We start from the raw sequence: 18,741 nt of genomic DNA on the forward strand, positions 1-18,741 counted from the left end.
TTCCAGTCCTCACATCATCAATGGAGAGGTTAGGTACTCCAGATAATTCACAAGAAAGCATATCCATGATAAATGGTCTGAAGAAAATACAAATCAAATAAGGTGATGGGGAAGTGCACAACTTTAGGTTGGGCCGTCAAGGAATGTATTTCTCTAAAGGGACTCTTAACAAGGAACCAGACGGGTGATTTTCTACGGAAGGCGCATGTTAAGAAGTGGGACTTGTAGTATAAAAGCTTTGAGGCTCGTACAGTTCCTAGGAAAGGCAAGTAGAGTGTGGACAGAGCTGAGAGAGTGAGGAGGGGCAGAGATGAGGCCAGTGAAGTAGACAGGGGATGTGGGATCCTGCAGGATATGACAAGTGGTTTAAATCTACTTTCAGTGAAGATGAGAAGACATGGGAAGAGCTGACTTAATCTGAATTATGTTTTTACAGAAGCACTTTGCTCTTGGTGTAGAAAATGGATTTTGTGAGAGGAAAGAGTGGCAGCAACGGGAGGAGACCACAGTGGCCTCCAAAGGAGGGTTGTGATGGGCCAGCCTAGTGTGACAGCTGCAGTACTCTTCTCAGCACTCTCCAGATGACCCTTGCTCTGAAGTGCCTCCTACTTCTGCAAAATCAAAATCTTATATATCTAAACACTTCCTGCTTCAACGCAAAAAGGCAAGGATAGCATACTTCCTCCACAGCAGTTTCCCATCCTAGAGCCTAAAACTCTCAGTACCCTTTTCTCCACATGGAGATTATTTTGAAGCATCCAGTGGTTTTGATCAAATTGTGTGCATGTAGAATATTATTCTCAAGCTCCAACATAACACCACAGACACAAAGATTAACTTCAACTGACTTAGGAACTTTCAACTCCTAGGAGGTTAAGACAATATTTATAAATTCATAATCTACAGTACTTTGGAGTTGAGGTATGCCTTGCAGGTTATTATTTACTGACCAATAACAAAGACATCATCAAGCTGGATTATCATTCTGGAAGTATGTCCTTATACAAAACTCACTGGTGCTGAAGCATCGTTTACAAAAAGCTGTGCTTTAGGAAATCAATTTGGGGGATCATACATAGGCAATACAGGCAGGGCCAGCTTCATGGGTGTGCAGCCTGTGCAGCTGCACAGGGCCTGTGCTTCAATCAGCCCCACACTTGGTTTAGTGCTCTGCTGTCACCGTCTTGAATTCTTAATATTTTTCTAACAAGAGGCCTTGTGTTTTCATTTTGCAAAGGGCACCACAAATTCTGTAGCCAGTCCTGAATACAGGGCTTGGAAATTTCTATGAAAGTCTGTCCCTTTGCTACAAGGCATAGAGAGGAGGCAGGGGTGGAACAGATTTGAATAAAGGGATTCTCAGTGAAGTAAATCCATTGCCGGTAGAATTTGAGATCATCCAGTCTAGTGGTTCTCAGGTGCCTACCTGCACTCCATGTCCACCTGATTTTTACTTATCCGTAGCAAATAGGAGCACGGATGATGATGTTTTCAGTGTTTGGAAAGCTAACTCTACGCGACTCAAAGGTCTGCTCTTTATTGTGCAATGAGATTGATTTTGCCATTTTTTGACCTGACATACCTTTTTTTTTGTTTGTTTGGTAACATTTTGGTAATAGGTTTTCCTTTGTTTTTAAAGTATTTCTGTAAAATGAAACTTGACCACCTCATTTTAGCCCAAAGCTTCTTGACAAATAAAATAAAACTTCCTCATCCCATCCCTGCCTTCTGCTTTACTTTTACCTCTTTTTTCTAATCTTAACCATACTTTTCTCTTATTCTAATTGTTCTCAATAGCAATGATTCACAGTTCACAAATACTGGAACCTAATTTCTTTCTTTCTTTTTTTTTTTTTTTAACATTCATTCATTTTTGCAAATGAGAGAGACAGAGCATGAACAGGGAAAGGGCAGAGAGAGAAGGAGACACAGAATCCAAAGCAGGCTCCAGGCTCTGAGCTGTCAGCACAGGGCCGGATGCGGGGCTCAAACTCACAAACCGCGATATCATGACCTGAGCTGAAGTCGGACGTTTAACCGACTGAGCCACCCAGGCACCCCTGGAACCTAATTTCTTACAGTAAAGTAAAAGGTAGTCAGAAATAAATACACATGAATATTAGAACTTATTATAGGCAGGGCACCTGGGTGGCTCAGTTGGTTAAGCGTTTGACTTTGGCTCAGGTCATGATCTCACAGTTTGTGAGTTTGAGCCCCTCATTGGGCTCTCTGCTCTTAGTGCAGAGACCACTTTAGATCCATTGTTTCTCTGTCTCCTCTCTCTCTCTGCCCCTCCTGTGCGTGCATGTGTGTTTGTGTATGCTCTCTCTCTCTCTCTCTCTCTCAAAAATAAATAAATAAAATTTTTTTTAAAAACTAAAAGTAAAAAAGAACTTCTTATAGGCAAATTCAGAGTTGGAGAGGACTTACCTTCTTGTAACCAGGGTGTATATTATTTTCTATAATTCTGTTTTTTAAATCCATTCCTTTTTAGGTCCTGAAGGATAGCAGCCATTTTCTTTTCATTTTTGTATCCCCAGCACTTGGCATAATGCATTGAACTCAATAAGCCTTCAAGGAATATATAGAAAGTAATTGAAAAAAAGTATACAAATAAATGATTTTTTAACTAGAAATGTTGCTGAAATAGAAGGATGTCTCCATTCTGTTGCCATTTTTTTTGGCAGTTCCAGCTTTTCCATAGCCAGAGAGCAATGAATGACCTCAAGAATGGTATGAAGGTACAGAAGATCTGTAACAGGAAGTTAAAATTTGACAATTACTCTGCTGCAGCTGGAACTGATAAGCACCTGTTACTCCATTTCAGAATGAGGTGTGAGACCACCAAATCAAGATTTGAAAAGCTGATGGTCAGGAACTGATTTTGTGACTCTTAGCTGACCACCCCGCTCCAGATTATATAGCAGTTTGGAGATTGGGACAGGATTTTCAGAGAGGGCTTCTGGTGTTCTGGGAATCGTGTGGCATCCCAGCCCCCCCAAACGAGTGAGAGATGCCTTTACCTCACCTCAAATCTATGTATGGGACTCTCCTGAGACAACACAGAGAACTTGGGGTCAACAGTGGGTTAGACTTTGGACCCTGAGAAATCAAAACGAATAGGGACGATAGCTGTCTGGAGAATCTGACGAGGGGGTGCAAAGAGCTGCTATGTTGTGGGTGTGCCAAAACCCACAGGGCAAAACGAGGCTGGCTTCTTGTGGCAATAGGTGGTCCTACAAAAGAGACCTGGCCTGAGAGAGTCTTATTATCTTATCCGAGAGGGCTGCCTGGGGGAGGGAGGTAACCCCAGCAGAAAGAGCTTGACTATACATGGGGGCTGGGGAAGGAGCTATTAATGACCAGTGGGAAGAGTTGCATTTACCCAAAGAGAGGAAGCAGCAGGTGAGACATCTCCGGTGAGGAGTGGAGTGGAGACAACCCATTAAATATGCCACCTGATAAGAGGAAGAGTCAACCTTAAACACCTAACAAAACGCAGTGCTGTATCCAGCAAGCAGATCTCTGGAGTCTAGTACAGTGCCCTGAACATAAACGGGAATCACTAGCTATTTGGTGAACACAAAGATGTGTAAACTTGTTAGGCAAACATCACAGGAATGATTATCAGCATTACATGGATGAGAAGGAGAGGTTCAGGCGAAGTGTCTTATGTCAGCTTTTATTCCTGGAATGGCAGAATCTAGTCCAGAACACTGCTCTGAAAAGGAGCCCAGAACAACACTGTAGAGCCATTGTTCTATTTGTGAGAGAATAAGTGTTCATAAGAGAGCTTCAAAGCAAGCCTTCCTGTGGTGTTTGTATGTCATTTTTCAGTTTTTCCTTAGGTGAAGTCAAGCCTTTAATGGTGGTTACATTAAATGTAGCCTGCGTTATCCTTCCTGGCAGGATACAGGGCACTGGTGGTTCAAACATGAACAAGACAATTGTCGCTGACCTCCAGTAGTTGATGGTATAAAGATTAAAGGCAGTCACTTACCATTCACTTAACATATAACATGAATCAAGAAATATTAGTTCCATTACTGCTGCTGTACAGTTAAGTGGTCGAACCTGGGTTCCCTAAAGATTTGAAAGTCCTTGAGGCACCTGGCTGGCTCAGTCAGTAGAGCATGTGACTCTTGATCTCAGGGTTCTGAGTTCAAGCCCCATGTTGGGCCCATCCTAGGCCTTATACATACGGCCCTTTTTGGGACAGTTGTATGCCTTTATTTTGCATCCAGCAGCAAAGCCTACAATAGAACAGTCTTGACTGAACCTAAAAAATCATGGATGGGGTCAACGATTTTTAAAGTGTTGTGTGGGAAACTTTCCTACTAGGCCATTTGGATTTTATTAAGTGCTAAGGAAAGGGGGGGCTTAAATACTGTTTAGTAAATATTTTATATACCATTTCAGTTAAACACCAACACTGGCATTTTGGTTGAGCTTTTTTGGAACATTAACTTGAATGTCATTTCTGACGTTTTCTGTAGGAATACAAAAGCCATCATATACGTTGTTTTGAAAATGTTTCTGTGAAGAATAAGTTGTGGGACAATCAGATACGTTTGGGCTTCTCCAACCTTATGACCGTGTGTTCCCGGCAGTCTGCACTTTCACTTTTCCTTAAGTTTGCACTTGTAGTTTTGAGTCTGCTTTCCCAGCATCTAAACCGGTTCCTGAAACATTCCATGGTGAAAGATGCCCTTAGCTGCACAGCCAGAGCTGACAGGAAGTGTTGGCTGGCCGAGATTCTGTTAGTAAATGTATTCTATAAGGAACTGATTTGTATGCTAGCATGAAGGGCCAGCAGAGTCAATTTTTTGTATTTCAGAACCATCTAAGTAAAACACTGGCCCAAGATTTGGTAAAGAGTAACGTTTTATTACGTTGTAATAGCTTACAATTAAGAAAGTAGAACAGTTTTGGTCCCTTGTCATCCAGCTGTTTCCTTGTTTTGTTTTGTTTTTTTTCAAGGAAGTCCTTGTTTGTGGTGACTGGGGGCCTGTGCCCAAGACAGTCCTGGCATAGCCTGTTCTGTGTCCCTGCCACCGCGGTCGATAGCGGATGAGCAGCCTGGCTGCCGTGTGGGTACCCGTCCTCTGCCTGGATGGGCTCAGCTGCAGCTCACAGCAGCTGCCCAGGACCCAAGTGTCAGCAACACGCAGCCCTCCTCCCCAGTGCGCTGTGCCCTGCTTCGGGTTCCACCCAGCATCACAATAGCACACCTCGTATCACCAGCCTTTCTTTTGGGCTATGAAACAGAACGCTGTAAATTTTAGTAGTCCCTGCATGTTATACAAGCACTTGTGGGCATGTAAGATAAAAGTTACATAATGCTTCTGTTTAAAAAAAAAATGATTTGAAAGACCTCCAATCTGTAATTAGAGATTGCTACTTTTTACCATCATCAGATTTTCTTATTCTTTAATGAAATGACTGAATGTACTGTTTTTTAAGTTTATTTATTTTTTAGAGAGAGAGAGAGAATGAGAGAACAAGTGGGGGAGGGGCAGAGAGAGAGAGGGAGACACAGAATCCAAAGCAGGCTCCAAGCTCTGAGCTGTCAGCACAGAGCCTTATGGGGGGCTCAAACTCACTGAGAATGAGATCATGGCCTGAGCTGAATGCAGAGGCTTAACTGACTGAGCCACCCAGGTGCCCCTGAATGTACTGTTGTAAATAAGGAGTTATGTGGCATTTCTGTTGGTCTTTGATAAGATTAGAAATGAACATCTATATGTGTTTTTTTTCCACCGCCTTTTTTTTTCCTGGCTTTGTTAATGTATACTATTTTGCTTGTCTGCATCCAATCTCCATTTGATTTTTCTCCTAATGTAATTTACCACCTGCAGAAGTATGAGACCTGGAAAATGCAGTAGTGAAAATGCCCATCAGTGCAATGCCAGTCTAGCAACACATGTTTAGAAATGTCTTATAGTCCAAGCCTATTTCTGAGACTGTGTATTCAGTCATAATTTTTAGTTTTCAAAATTGGTTCAGGTCATAGATCAGGAGACAGTGCTCTTTTCACATAACTGTTATGAATCTTGTGGTTTTCTAACCAAAGAGCATGACAGTAATTTCTTGAGAAAGATTTGGGACATTGTGATTGAGCCAAACTAAAAATGAAAGAAAATGGAAAAAAATAAACATAAGCTCATGCCCTGTAGGTCTTTTGAATAAAGACGTGTGGAGTCTATGCAAAGAGATCATGTATTCATGTATTCATTTGTGTAGTAAATATTCTTGGTGTGCACAAAACGTGCAAAACACTGTGCTAGGTGTATAAAGGGATTGTGCTTCCAGCCCCACTGAGTAAATAGTATAGTGGACATGAGCAAACATATTATTGGACCTTGTGAGAAGCAATGAGCAGAGTGCTAAAGAATACTTTGGAACTGAGTGGGGTGGGGGACAGGACATAAGAACAACCTACTTAGCATCATAGGTGGTGGTTTCTCTGAGGAGACTGGAAAAAGCGAGAAAGAACCAGCAATTCTTCCAGCTGAAGGGGACACCATGTGCAAGGACCTTGAAGATGGAGAGAGCTTGACATGTTTGGGAAGCTTGAAGGATACCAAAATGACTAGAGCCTGAGCAAGAAATAGACTAGGCTCTGATGATGAATAGTCCAAGGTGAAGTAGGAGATAGATACATGTGGGACCTGATGGGCCATAGAAAGAAGCTAACAAATTTAACCAGCCACAATGGGAAGCCATATTTTTTTGGAGGAGAATGATCTGTTTAAAATTTTATGCTTAAAAATGCTTGTTATGGGAGCGCCTGGGTAGCTCAGTCAGTTAAGTGTCCGACTTCGGCTCAGGTCATGATCTCGCGGTTTGTGAGTTCAAGCCCCGCGCCGGGCTCTGTGCTGACAGCTCAGAGCCTGGAGCCTGCTTCGGATTCTGTGGTTCCCTCTCTGTCTGCGCCTCTCCCCTCGAGCTCTGTCTCTCTCTCTCAAAATTAAATAAACATTTTTAAAAAATTTTAAAAATGCTTGATATGGTTGCTTTAAGAAGAAAAAGTAGCAGGAGAGGAAAGTCCTACTGGGAGACCAATATGGAGACTTCAGCAGTAATCCAGAAGAGGGCTGACTAAAGAGATGGTGGAGAAGAGTGGAGAGATTTAATATAGAACTTGAAGGCAGAAAAAATAAAAAGAAGAAGTCAGAGGCAGAATAGAGAGAATTTATTGATGAATTAGAAGTGGAGAGTGTTGCAGAGGTAGGGATCAATTATAACTTCCGAGTTTCTGGCTTAAGGAACTGCATGGTGGTGGTGATGCCATTGACAGACATAGAGAAGATGAGAAGGAAGGAAGGTTGGGGTGAGTTTAGGAATCAAGAATTTGTTCACAGACACACCACAGGTAATGGATAATGCCAAGAAGCTAGTTGTGTATTTAAGTTTGCAATTCTGGGTAAAGTTTGGGTTGGAGGTAAAGATACGGAAGTTTTCATCATATAAATATTTCATCTCAAGGGAATGAATGCAAATACGTAGGGAGATAGTAAAAATATAGTCCCAGGAGGCCCAACTCCATTAGGCCTCAGGGTAGTCCATAATTTAGGGTTGAATAGGAAAAACAGAGACTCTTTAAGGAAAAATGAAAAAAAGGAATATTAGAAGAATTGTCTGTCAAGGAATATAAACTAGAATGTTTCAAGATAGAGGGACTGTAAAAAAGAAAGTTGAGTATGTATATATAGCAGTATGCATCATGCTGAATATTTATATGGATAGTGTTATCTTTTTAAAAACCCTTTGAGGTAAATGCTGTTATTGAGTCCGTTTTACAAATGAGGAAGCAAGAGAGAGATTAAATAGTTGGTCCAGGATTCCATAGTAAGGAGCCTAGTGTGAGAGCCAGGCATTCTAACGCCCCAGTCCATGGCCTTAACCTCTGTGCTATCCACCTCCTCAGATACATCCCACAACTAAAATGAAAACCCAAAAAGTCATTTGAATTTGACCAGCTGAACGGACTGAATACCTAAATGAGCCATATTCTGAAAGTGGTGGTGCCAGGAAGATGGTGTAGCACAATGGATGGGACATGATGCTGAGTGCTGCAAAGGGGAAGAGAAACCAAGAAGTGGGATGGTAGCTTTAGAAAGAAAAGGACTTGAAGGGATGGGAGATGTTAGCCCCTGGTTGAATAATGGTGGGGATGGTTTAGCAAAGAGGGCGAGGAAGCAGGTAACCCATGCCTTGAGAAAGTGACATAGGAGGAACATTTCCTTCCTTTTCTGCATCCCTTTCTTCAGGCAGAAAAAAAGAAAAAGACATTTCCTTGTTTTCTAAAGAATTTAAAAGAGAGCTTTGGCTCTCTATGCCTACACCTCCCCAAAGGAAGAAGAGTGATGTCTCAGATTGTGGAAAGGACGATAGCCCAGCCTCCACTGCCTCCCCTCTTTGGGACCTGATGCCTGTGGTATTCTCTGAACTCCTGCTGCCCATGGGTCAGCCTCACCAGGGCACTGCTTCTCCAAGGTGCCCACCTGTGGAGGGGTCCTTGACACCTGTACCTGTTCCTCAGCTGGTTCAGGACTCACAGAGGGAAGAGAGTGGTTAGTACATTAAAACCTTGAGTATAGAGAGGATGCAGTTGGATTCAGAGAACACATGAAGAGATTGGCTTTAACAAGAAGAGGACAACATTCATTTCTGTAATGGGGGGAAAAGATTTAAAATGGTGGAGAAAGACACTTTCCCAATGGAGGTGCCATTGGGAAGAAGACAGTAATTTCTTTAACGTAATTTTAAATGTTATATAATACATTTATCTGAGGAAAGTCTAAAATCTAACTCCATTGTACTGAGTGCCCTGCATAGCCTTCATGTATTGAATTACTATCATCTGAGCAGAAGAAACATACAACAGATACCTCAGTGATTTTCAAATTGGGGAAGAGGACACGGCACGCTGTATCTGGGATGACTAATCAGAATCTAAAAAGAGCAGTTTTCAAAAAAATTGTTTTCAATCAATAATACAGTCAGCAATGCATTCTTACATTTAAAAACCATAAAACATCATTTTCATTTGAAAACATTTAGGATGACATAGATTTTTTTTTTAATCTATCAAAGGATGATCTAATTTAAAGAGGTAAAGAAGCAATGGATTAACCAGAGTGATGTTTTCCATCAAGATCCTGAATTAACATGTAAATATAAGTCCTGCATTTTTTCTGTACATTCATTTCCTGATCCTTGTGTCTTCATTTGAGGAAATTAGGATGGGAGATTATTGTGCTACATTGGCATTTTATCTATAAACCACTGGGCTTTGGCCCAGATTATCATTACCTGCAGAAGCTATCTTGATTAAGTTCAGGGTTGCCTTATGTTGTGCGTAAGCAAAACTATATTTTAATCAGCTGGTCCATATAAACTGTTTTGTACAAATAGTCTGTAATAGGCCCTGTTGAAAATAGATTCCTTTAATCAGTAATGTTGGATAGAAGCCTATGTCTTAAGATAGTCTTATTTATTCTGGTTTCTTCTTCCTAAAATAAATAAACAGAATGCATTCAATGTGGCAATAGCACGTTACAAATCATTTCATCAAAGGTAATGAAATTAAATTTCATCTCTGTGAGTTATTGTAGAGGGCTGTTTAACATTTACAAGAATTTGACTTCCAAATCCTTCAAGCCCTCATCTTTGGATTTGCATAATGTGTTTGTACTTTCAGGATTTTCCAGTTGAAAGGCTTTCAAGTTCCAGGGCAAAAACTGAAATAAATTGGAAATTCGTGTAATTTCAAGGTGAATGCTTGTAATATAGTGGTATAATTGGAAAGTACATGGAAAGGGAAACTCACAAAAGTGTTACTATGATTAACTTAGTGCTTTGAAATTTCGTAGTAGAAACATGATAGGCAAAACTCTTCATGAGTGCTCCAAAAACATTAAGTGGATATTTCAATAAAAGTAAAATGCTTCATCTTTAGGTTGCTTAAAAACAGTATATCCTGAACTTGAACCCAGTTCCTTGATTCCAGAGCCCTTCCTCCTTCCTCTCCTCCTCGCCACCACTGAAAGTTTTGTAGAAGGATGAAATATCCACTTAATGTTTTTGGAGCACTCATTAAGAAGGATGTCAATTTGTCAAAGTGCAGAGTGTCTTCTTACAAATTACAAGACTGGATTTAGTGAATAAAGAATTGAAATATTGTTCATATTTGTCTTAGTATTGACAATGAAGATGAAATGATTTCCTTTCTCTAAGCTCAAAAACTTTCCCATAATGGGGTGAGGAGAAGGCTGTGTTATATGAATGTATTAAATTGGTCATTGTATCTGCTCCCGAACTTTCCAAAGTCTTACTCTTTTAGTTTATTTTCACAGGCTTGTATATGTGAACTTTCTTGTCTTTTTGTATTATCGTGTTTCCCGTCCCCCCCCCCCGCCCCGCCCCAGGATGAGACCATTCATTCATTCATTCATTCAGTTATCTGTTTACTTATTGCCTACTGTATGCCAAGAACTGTGCTAAATCCTAGGAATAAACTGATGAACAGACTAGAGCTTCTGTGAATGTAGGAGTTAAGTTAATCTGGTGGTAAAGACTCCTAATAGAACATGCTTCTTTGTTACCTCTTTTCTCTCAGCTGGTGAAATGTAGGGATATAAATAAACCAGCTGGCAAACTTGGAGGATTTGGATGTGTTTTTCATTAAAGGTCAGTAAGAAATGTTCACCTTTTATGTTAGGGCTTATGAAACTCTGGAGAGGCAGATTGGTTTGGGATTTAATTTCTAGTATTTTTAGCATAAAATTAGGTATAATAGCAATGGATTCATGTATGCTTCTACACAACTCATAGTACACTGTCCTTACCCTTCACAGAGTTGAATTCAACTGCATTTAACAAGAGACTTTCTAGCAAACCATTCCTACATACCATTGCACCTGTGGCTTAAATCTTGTACTCTCTGTTCTCTGTATTTCCAAAAAGGAAAGCATAAATTTCTTAGGATGAATACAGAGCTAGAAACATGTCTTTTTATAACAAGGTATCTAGTTTTGGTGTCCCATTAACTGTTTAATACCAATTTACACTCCCAAAGAATACTTCATTGAAACATTTTGCACTGGTTTAGAATTGCAAAAGAAGATTGTGTAATTCCTGATTCCACATTAATGAGATTTTCTGCTTCAGTCCTTGTGTGTGGAGGCCACTAAGAATAGTATGAGCACAGCAGTTATAAATCAGGCTGTAATTGGCATATTCTATATCTTAATGGATTGGGGGGGGTTGTTTGTTTTAATGCAAAGGTTTCTAATCTGCCATTTTTTTTTCTGGTTGGACTTCTGAGTATGCTTGGTTTTTGCTGATTGTGTGGTTTGTTTTTAGCTGCTGATTTGTAGTCAGACTATACAGGAGGGGTAACAAAAGGCCTTAATTTTGAAATGTGAAATTTTTTTAGGCATTTGCTCTCAAAAGCTCTCTTTGAGTGACTTGAGATTTTTGCCGCAGCCACAGTATCCAACTTGGAAAAAATCTGCATTCTCAGCAGCTTTACTACTTTAAAAAATATCCTTACACTAGCTCTTTTAGAAAGCAAGGAGACAGCTTTGCTAACAGTAATGAGTTGTACAAACCACAGATGGTCTTCTTGCTGGAAATTACTGGAAAGGATTACAAATGTTGGGTTTTGGGGGCATAGCCATTTACATTCATGCATGTATTTATGTACATTTTGTTAGTATACAACAAATTGACGTGGCAAAGAGTGAATTTGTATAGCTACTACTAGTACTGTAGATTTCTGGAATTTTACAAAGTGCTTTCACTTAAGTTAACACATTTTCTGCCCACAATAACTCTCTTGGGTAAAGTCGGCAGATAGCATGATTTCCACCATGATGGGTAAGAAAATAAGAGGCCTAGAAAGTCCAGGTCCTTGCCAAAAGTCCCATGGCTGATAAATGTCACTGCTGAAATTTATCACTATCTCCTCATTCCAAAGTGTGGCCTTTTGGTCATAATGCCCTGGTTGGATTCCAGCATCCCTACTTTCTAGACCTATCTCTTTCTCTAAACCTCAGCTGCCCCCTCTACAAATAAAGAGTATGATACTACCTCATAGGTTTATTGTGATCAGTAAGTGAAATTATGTATGGCCTGTGTCCTGTTCATTATAAATGCTTAGTGACTGTTTATGTTTGCTTGTGTTTTTGTTTAAAGCAAATAATAATACTATATGTTAAGTACTTTTATAAATATTAATTTAACCCTCATGTCAATTTTATGACACAGGTGTTATTAATACCTCCAATTTACATATGAGAGGGCCAAGGCAAGGAGAGGTTAAGAAAATTTCCCAAGGATGCAAACTCGTAAATACCAGATTAGACATTCAGTTCCAGGGAATCTGCCCCCACCTCTCCCTGTCCATAGTCTTAGCCACTCAGCTATTATTCTCCAGGCACAGAGTCAGATATATGCAAATGTGGCTTTTATATTCTAATGTTATACCACTTTAAATTCCTGTGACCTAGGAAATATTCTCATCATACTATACTAGATTTTCTCAACTGTTGCTATAGTACCCCAGGGCATCCTATGACTTTACTAGGTGTATAATAGAACATTATTTTTTCCCAGATAGCTACAGAACTCAGGAACATATCCAATTAGTTATAATAAAGGTACAATTTGAATTCCACTTGATGGAAGATGTAACTCCAGTTAAGAACCCAAACTAAATGAAACCATTTTTTTTCCTTATGCATTTAAATCATAGCGGGATTTAGTTTAGGCTTATGGTAGAGTTCTATCATGTAGTGTTTAGACAAAATAACAAAACTGTTAAAAAATGCAGAGCATGGCAGATATAGAAAGATGACTAGCATTGCTTGGCTATGACCTGAATGGAATATGATAGAAGGGTAGTGACAGTAGATGAAAACCCTACAATGTGAGAGGAAAAGGAAAGGTATGACCAAAAGCATGTGGCAAGTGACAAATAATAGTAATTAAGGGGTAAAGGTAAAGAAGCTTAGAGAGGGTGTCTCCATGGGTAAAGCCATTCAAATAGAGAACTGACCCAGGTCCTTGGGAGCCGGTCAACATAAAGCCACTTATAATTACTGTTGATGCAAGCCCTGGGCTTTGGGGTGTCCATTACCTCATTTAAGCCAAAAGATGCATGCATGCTACTTAGTGATTTGGAAGATGCATGGAAGATTTCTTATGCTTCTAGTAAAGTAGAAATAAACTATGTAAGAATAAATTTAGTTGATTACTATGAGGGTAGAGGGATCCCGTTTAAAGTGGTTGGTATTGGGGGCGCCTGGGTGGCTCAGTTGGGTAAGTGTCTGACTTTGGCTTAGGTCATCATTTCATAGTTCATGAGTTTGAGCCTGGTTCGTGGGTTCAAGCCCCACGTCAGGTTCTGTGCTGACAGCTCAGGGCTTGGAGCCTGCTTTGAATTCTGTGTCTCCCTCTTTCTCTGCCCCTACCCTACTCATGCTCGGTCTTTCTCACTCTCAAAGATAAAATAAACATTAAAAAAATTTAAATTGGTTGGTATTGGAAGTTTTCTGCCACTTATTTTTTTCTCTAGTTCCTGTGACTTGGCATTTCATCATTGGCCTACTGGGCTTTATCTGCTCCTGGGAGAACTAGTTGAAATTGGCCTGAATCCTATTTTTTACGGAATAGGAAGGTCAAAAACCCTCCTCACGCTTCCTTTCAAGTTTTTGTCCTTACTTCCATAGTTCTCTGGTCTCTACCTCTGCTTACGAGTTTGTTATTTTATGTCAACCCACACAGATTTAAAACATACATGTGCTCAAGCGAATTATTCAATGGATTCATCTGTTTTCCAAATGATTTAGAGAGATAACACATTGTACAGCACACAAAGGACTCCTATGTAGCTTAATCTCTTCTTACCTTCTGCTTCTTCCCCCAAATCCACACTCCAGAATAGGTGAGACCCCCTACAAAAGGTGGTGCAGGCCCTGAAGTTTTGGTGTTTATCTAAAGTAGTACAGCAGCGAAGGATCTTGGGAAGCTGTTGTATAATTTCCACAGCATCCCTTGAAAGTTGGAAGAACAAAATTCCCTCATCCCTACGTCCTCTTACAAAGAGACTGGAACTTGCATTTATTGAGAACATCCCATGTAGGTGATACACTAGGCACTTTCACAGTGTGTTTACTTAGTCCTCTGGGCCTTTTTATCCCCATTTTGCAGATGAGAAAACTGAGTCTCAGAAAAGTGTCCAACATTGTTACCTCGCTGAAAAATGTATTTGGATACATGTGGTGAAAAACAGGAATAGTTCTTTTCTGCTAAAAAACAGGAACAAGAAGGGGCAAAGATTATGAAACACTAGATAGTCTGCCTATGGGAGCCATGCCAAGAAGGATGGCTCCTTTTCCTCATTTCCTTTTCTCCATCCGAGATGTCGGCACTCATTTTCCTTTGGAAGTACAAAGCACATTAAACAAAGATTCTTTGGGTGCCTATTAAGAGATTATTTTCGTTCTCTATTTGTAATGTTTAATATCAATGAGCATTTTATCTCATGTACACCTACATATTCCATTATGCTATTTACATTTGTGTAACACATTTAATTTAGAACATTGTTAAAAATTGAGAAAGGCTTCCCTTCATGAAATTTGGAAACTGAAGGTAGCAGTTTGCAGGTTTCTTTGCCAATCACAGTAGTCATTTTTAGAATCTTGAAAGGGGTAATTCAATTACCCACACAGTTCTGCTTTCTAAAAACGTGTAAATGGAAGTCTTTTCTTAAGCGAGCCAACAAAGCTACTTGCAGTTTTCCAGACTCCAGCAATAACAATGAGATCATGACACCCTTCAAGTGTCATGAGACAAGAGACAATCAAGAGATTGGGAAGAGTCTCTGTTGAGGAAGGGCAGGGAAAGAACAGGGAAAATACCACAGGGCTATTTCGTGCTTGCCTTTGGCCTTTGGAACCCAGAACTGTGTCCTTTTGCTCATTCCAAAGAGGCTGTAAGAAGGGCTTGTGGTACACTAAGACATTTTTAAGTCATGTAAAACTTCATCAATAATAGTATCTAGCACTGTATCAATTATAAGCTGTCATTGCTGATATGCTACAATATGAGACTTTAGTAACTGAACAATTCTGAAACAGGTGAATGTAAACTATAAACGGTCTCTGGTGATAAAAATAGTCTATGAGAATTGGAGATAACACTTGTCACATTTACATTTTGAAAATAATCTTTTCTGAGAACTAGAGATAACTGGCTTTCCTTCTGTAAAATTTAGCACCTTTCCCTTAAATTCCTACTCCTCTCCCCCTAAAAACTTGCTTTAGAGTGAATTTGAAATTTATTTCTGAAATCAAGTTTATAGGATGATCTGTAGAAAATTGACATTAAAAATTTATTATAGTTTTTCATAGCATGGTTGATATACAGTGTTATTTAGTCTTAGGTGCATAACGTAGTGATTTAACAATTCTGTATCTTACCCAGTGCTCACCATGATAAGTGTAGTCACTGTCTGTCACCATACAACATTATTACAACATTATTGACGATATTCCCCATGTTGTGTCTCTATCAGTGTAATAACTCCAAATGGTTATCCTACCCACACTTTTAATATCAGGGGTGGTTTTGCTTCTGTTTGAACTTTATATGAATGGAATCATATAGTATGTATTCTTTGGTACCAGGCTTCTTTTTTTTAATTAAATATATTTTTTTTAAATCAATGTTTATTTATTTTTGAGAAAGAGAGAGACAGAGCGTGAGCAGGGGATGGCCAGGGAGAGTGGGAGACACAGAATCTGAAGCAGGCTTCAGGCTCTGAGCTGTCAGCACAGAGCCCGATGCGGGGCTTAAACCCACAGACTGTGGGATCATGACCTGAGCTGAAGTGGAATGCTTAACCGACTGAGCCACCCAGATGCCCCTCGTACCAGGCTTCTTTTGCCAAGCACTATTTTTGTGAAAACTCTCCAACGTGTTGCAAGTAGTTGTAGTTCATTCATTTCCATTGCTGCATAAAGTTTCATTTTACAGGTATTATCACAGTTCATTTACCCTTTTCTGTTAGTAGACGTTTGGGTTTCGTTGGATATTGGGGCATTATTACAAGTAGTGCCTCCATGAACATTCTTGACTGTGCCCTTGGGTGAACACGTAGTATAGGACATATCCTAGGAGTAGAATTGATGAGTCAGAAGCTGTATACTTCAGCTAAGCAGATATTGCCAGACACTTGTCCAAATTGGTCGTACCGTTTTACACTCTCACCATGTTGGAGAATTCCGGTTGTTCCTCACCATCACAATTAATATCATGTCTTTCACATTGTAACCATTGTGATGGGTGTGCTGTGAGTGCGACTTGGTCTTAATTTATGTTTCTCATGTCTAATGCTGTTGAGCACTTTTTAACATATTTCCTGGCAGTTTGGATAAAGCGTTCAATTTTCATGAATATTAAGTAGGTGGTATGTGGGAATGGCAGAAATCATACGGATGATGGTGAAACTACCAAAATTTAATAAACACTGCTTTCATTAATGAATCTTTTACTAATTGATACATTTATTCCTTTAACAAATCCTCTGCTCTGGTAAGTTCAATTTAAAGGAAGCTTCTTGAGAGTTAATAATGAATAACTCCCTCTGTGGAATGATGTGAGATTACCAAGGTCCATGTCATGGGAAGCTTCCCAGAGGAGGCCATTTTTAAGCTGAGTCTAGAAACATGAGCAGGATCTGACAGTAGGACTGAATATAGAAGAATGTACTGGAAAAAAAAAAAAAAACTAAATAAAGCCTAGATGTATGAGGATGTAGGAAACCTTTAGGAAATTACAAATTTTCAGGTGTGATTATTTAACTGATAAAGAAAACTGCTGGGGCACCTGGGTGGCTCAGTCGGTTGAGCATCCGACTTGGGCTCAGTTCTTGATCTCGTGGTCCACGAGTTTGAGTCCCACACTGGCTCTGTGCTGACAGCTCAGAGTCTGGAGGCTGCTTCAGATTCTGTGTCTCCCTCTCTCTCTGCCCCTCCCCCACTTGTGTGCACTTGCTCTCTCTCTCTCTCTCAAAATAGGTAAACATTTAAAAAATTAAAAAGAAAAGAAAACTGCCAACTTGTTTTCTGTAGGGAATTTAGACTTGAAAAATGACACTTAACAGTAGCCTCTGGAAGTACCAGGAGCCAAGAGTAAGCTAGGCTTAGGGTTCAGTTACAATTACAAATATAAAATTGTGTAGCTTGAAGTATTTGAATTTAACTCCTATCGTTTATCAGGAACTTTTATATCAAGAGAAACATTCTATATGCATGAGTGGGGAAAATGTTTTACGGATAGCTTTTTGCTTTCCATGTTAGTTCTGATGTCAGCTCTCTAAAATGTAGAAGTGAACAATGCATGACAGTGTCTGCAGAAATAATGTGAACTCTGTAATTTTTACAGCTAAGATGCTATTACAGATTAAACAGAAAAACACTGACAGCATCTAGTTACCCAAATAGTCATTTCATTATCTTTTTCTGGGTTGCAATTATTTATTTCTAACTAGTGTTTTACTATAGCTTTAAAAATACTCCTTTCAAAACTAAAAGCAATAGCCAAATGCATTATCTTTGTCCAACACCACATTTTAGTTTGCTATTAGGAAAAATAAAAGTCCTTTCGCATCTGCATTCTAATACCTTTTAATGAAACCTTTAAAAATGATTAGGTAGATTTTTTTTTCCCCAACTAGTTTCACAAATATTTGAAGAATTTAAAATACTATAGGGAAAGCCTATAATTTCTGAACAAATCTTCTTCTGTTTCTGGGCTGATATTAACTCAGTTGTTGAAAAAAGAATTATGCATTGAGGAGGGTACCTGTTGGGATGAGCACTGGGTGTTGTATGGAAGCCATTTTGACAATAAATTTCATATTAGAAAAAAAAGAATTATGATGGAGATAAAGTTGAAACAAGTGTCTGCTGGGTCAGTAATCACAGCCTGTGGTATTCTTTACCTGTAGGTTGAAGAAAAAGTCCCAGTCGGTGGATATTACCGCTCCAGGGTTCAACCCTTTGGCTGGTGCAGGAAAGCCAATGCCGCAAGCGAGTAAGCCCCCCGCACCCAAGACACCCATCATTGAAGAAGAGCAGAACAATGCGGCCAATACCCAGAAGCATCCTTCTCGGAGGAGTGAACTGAAGAGGTTCTACACCATTGGTGAGCACCAGACATTCTATGCATGTGAATAGGTGACGTGTGTCTGAACAGCACTGTGAACACGTGGGTCTGTGCTTGTTTATATGAGCGTATATCGTTCTGATGGTTTGTGTGGTCATTTCCATTGAATGTGGAAATTGAAAAACACTGAAAACCTTCAACAGATTTAAATACGAGAGGAGGCTTAAGGACCTTCCAGAGGAGTTAATTTTATGTATATATAGTTTTCCAATTTTTAAGCTTATGTGCTACCATTTTCATTTTTGCCATTTTTCAGCTGGAGCCATTTTTTGTTTGATTTTGTTCGTTTCATTTTCCCTCCAGGCTCTCAAGTCCCTGACCCTGTTCTGTCAGGTTGTTAAGGCAGTGGTTGATGTCACCCTGTGGCTAACAAAGCCATTAGGAAAACAGAGTCTGAGGGAAGGCAAATTGGCCTTGCACAGTACTTCACTTTGGAGGGACTGAATCCCATATAGAACCCATCATCTAAGAAAGTCGTCAGCTATGGATAGAGTCTTG

At 39.7% G+C, this 18,741-nt stretch overlaps 1 protein-coding gene across 3 annotated transcripts in view; it reads left to right on the forward strand.

Annotated features, from left to right (window-relative positions):
- OXR1 (oxidation resistance 1) overlaps positions 1-18,741 on the forward strand; it is a 363,189-nt gene that overhangs the window by 124,537 nt on the left and 219,911 nt on the right. For all 3 annotated transcript variants that reach the window (XM_042973624.1, XM_042973627.1, XM_042973626.1), the window contains exon 2: positions 18,026-18,222. In XM_042973624.1, the coding sequence (XP_042829558.1) occupies positions 18,026-18,222 (197 nt within the window). The remainder of the gene's footprint in view (positions 1-18,025; positions 18,223-18,741) is intronic.

This window comes from Panthera tigris, chromosome F2, assembly GCF_018350195.1.
Source record: "Panthera tigris isolate Pti1 chromosome F2, P.tigris_Pti1_mat1.1, whole genome shotgun sequence".
NCBI lineage: Eukaryota > Metazoa > Chordata > Mammalia > Carnivora > Felidae > Panthera > Panthera tigris.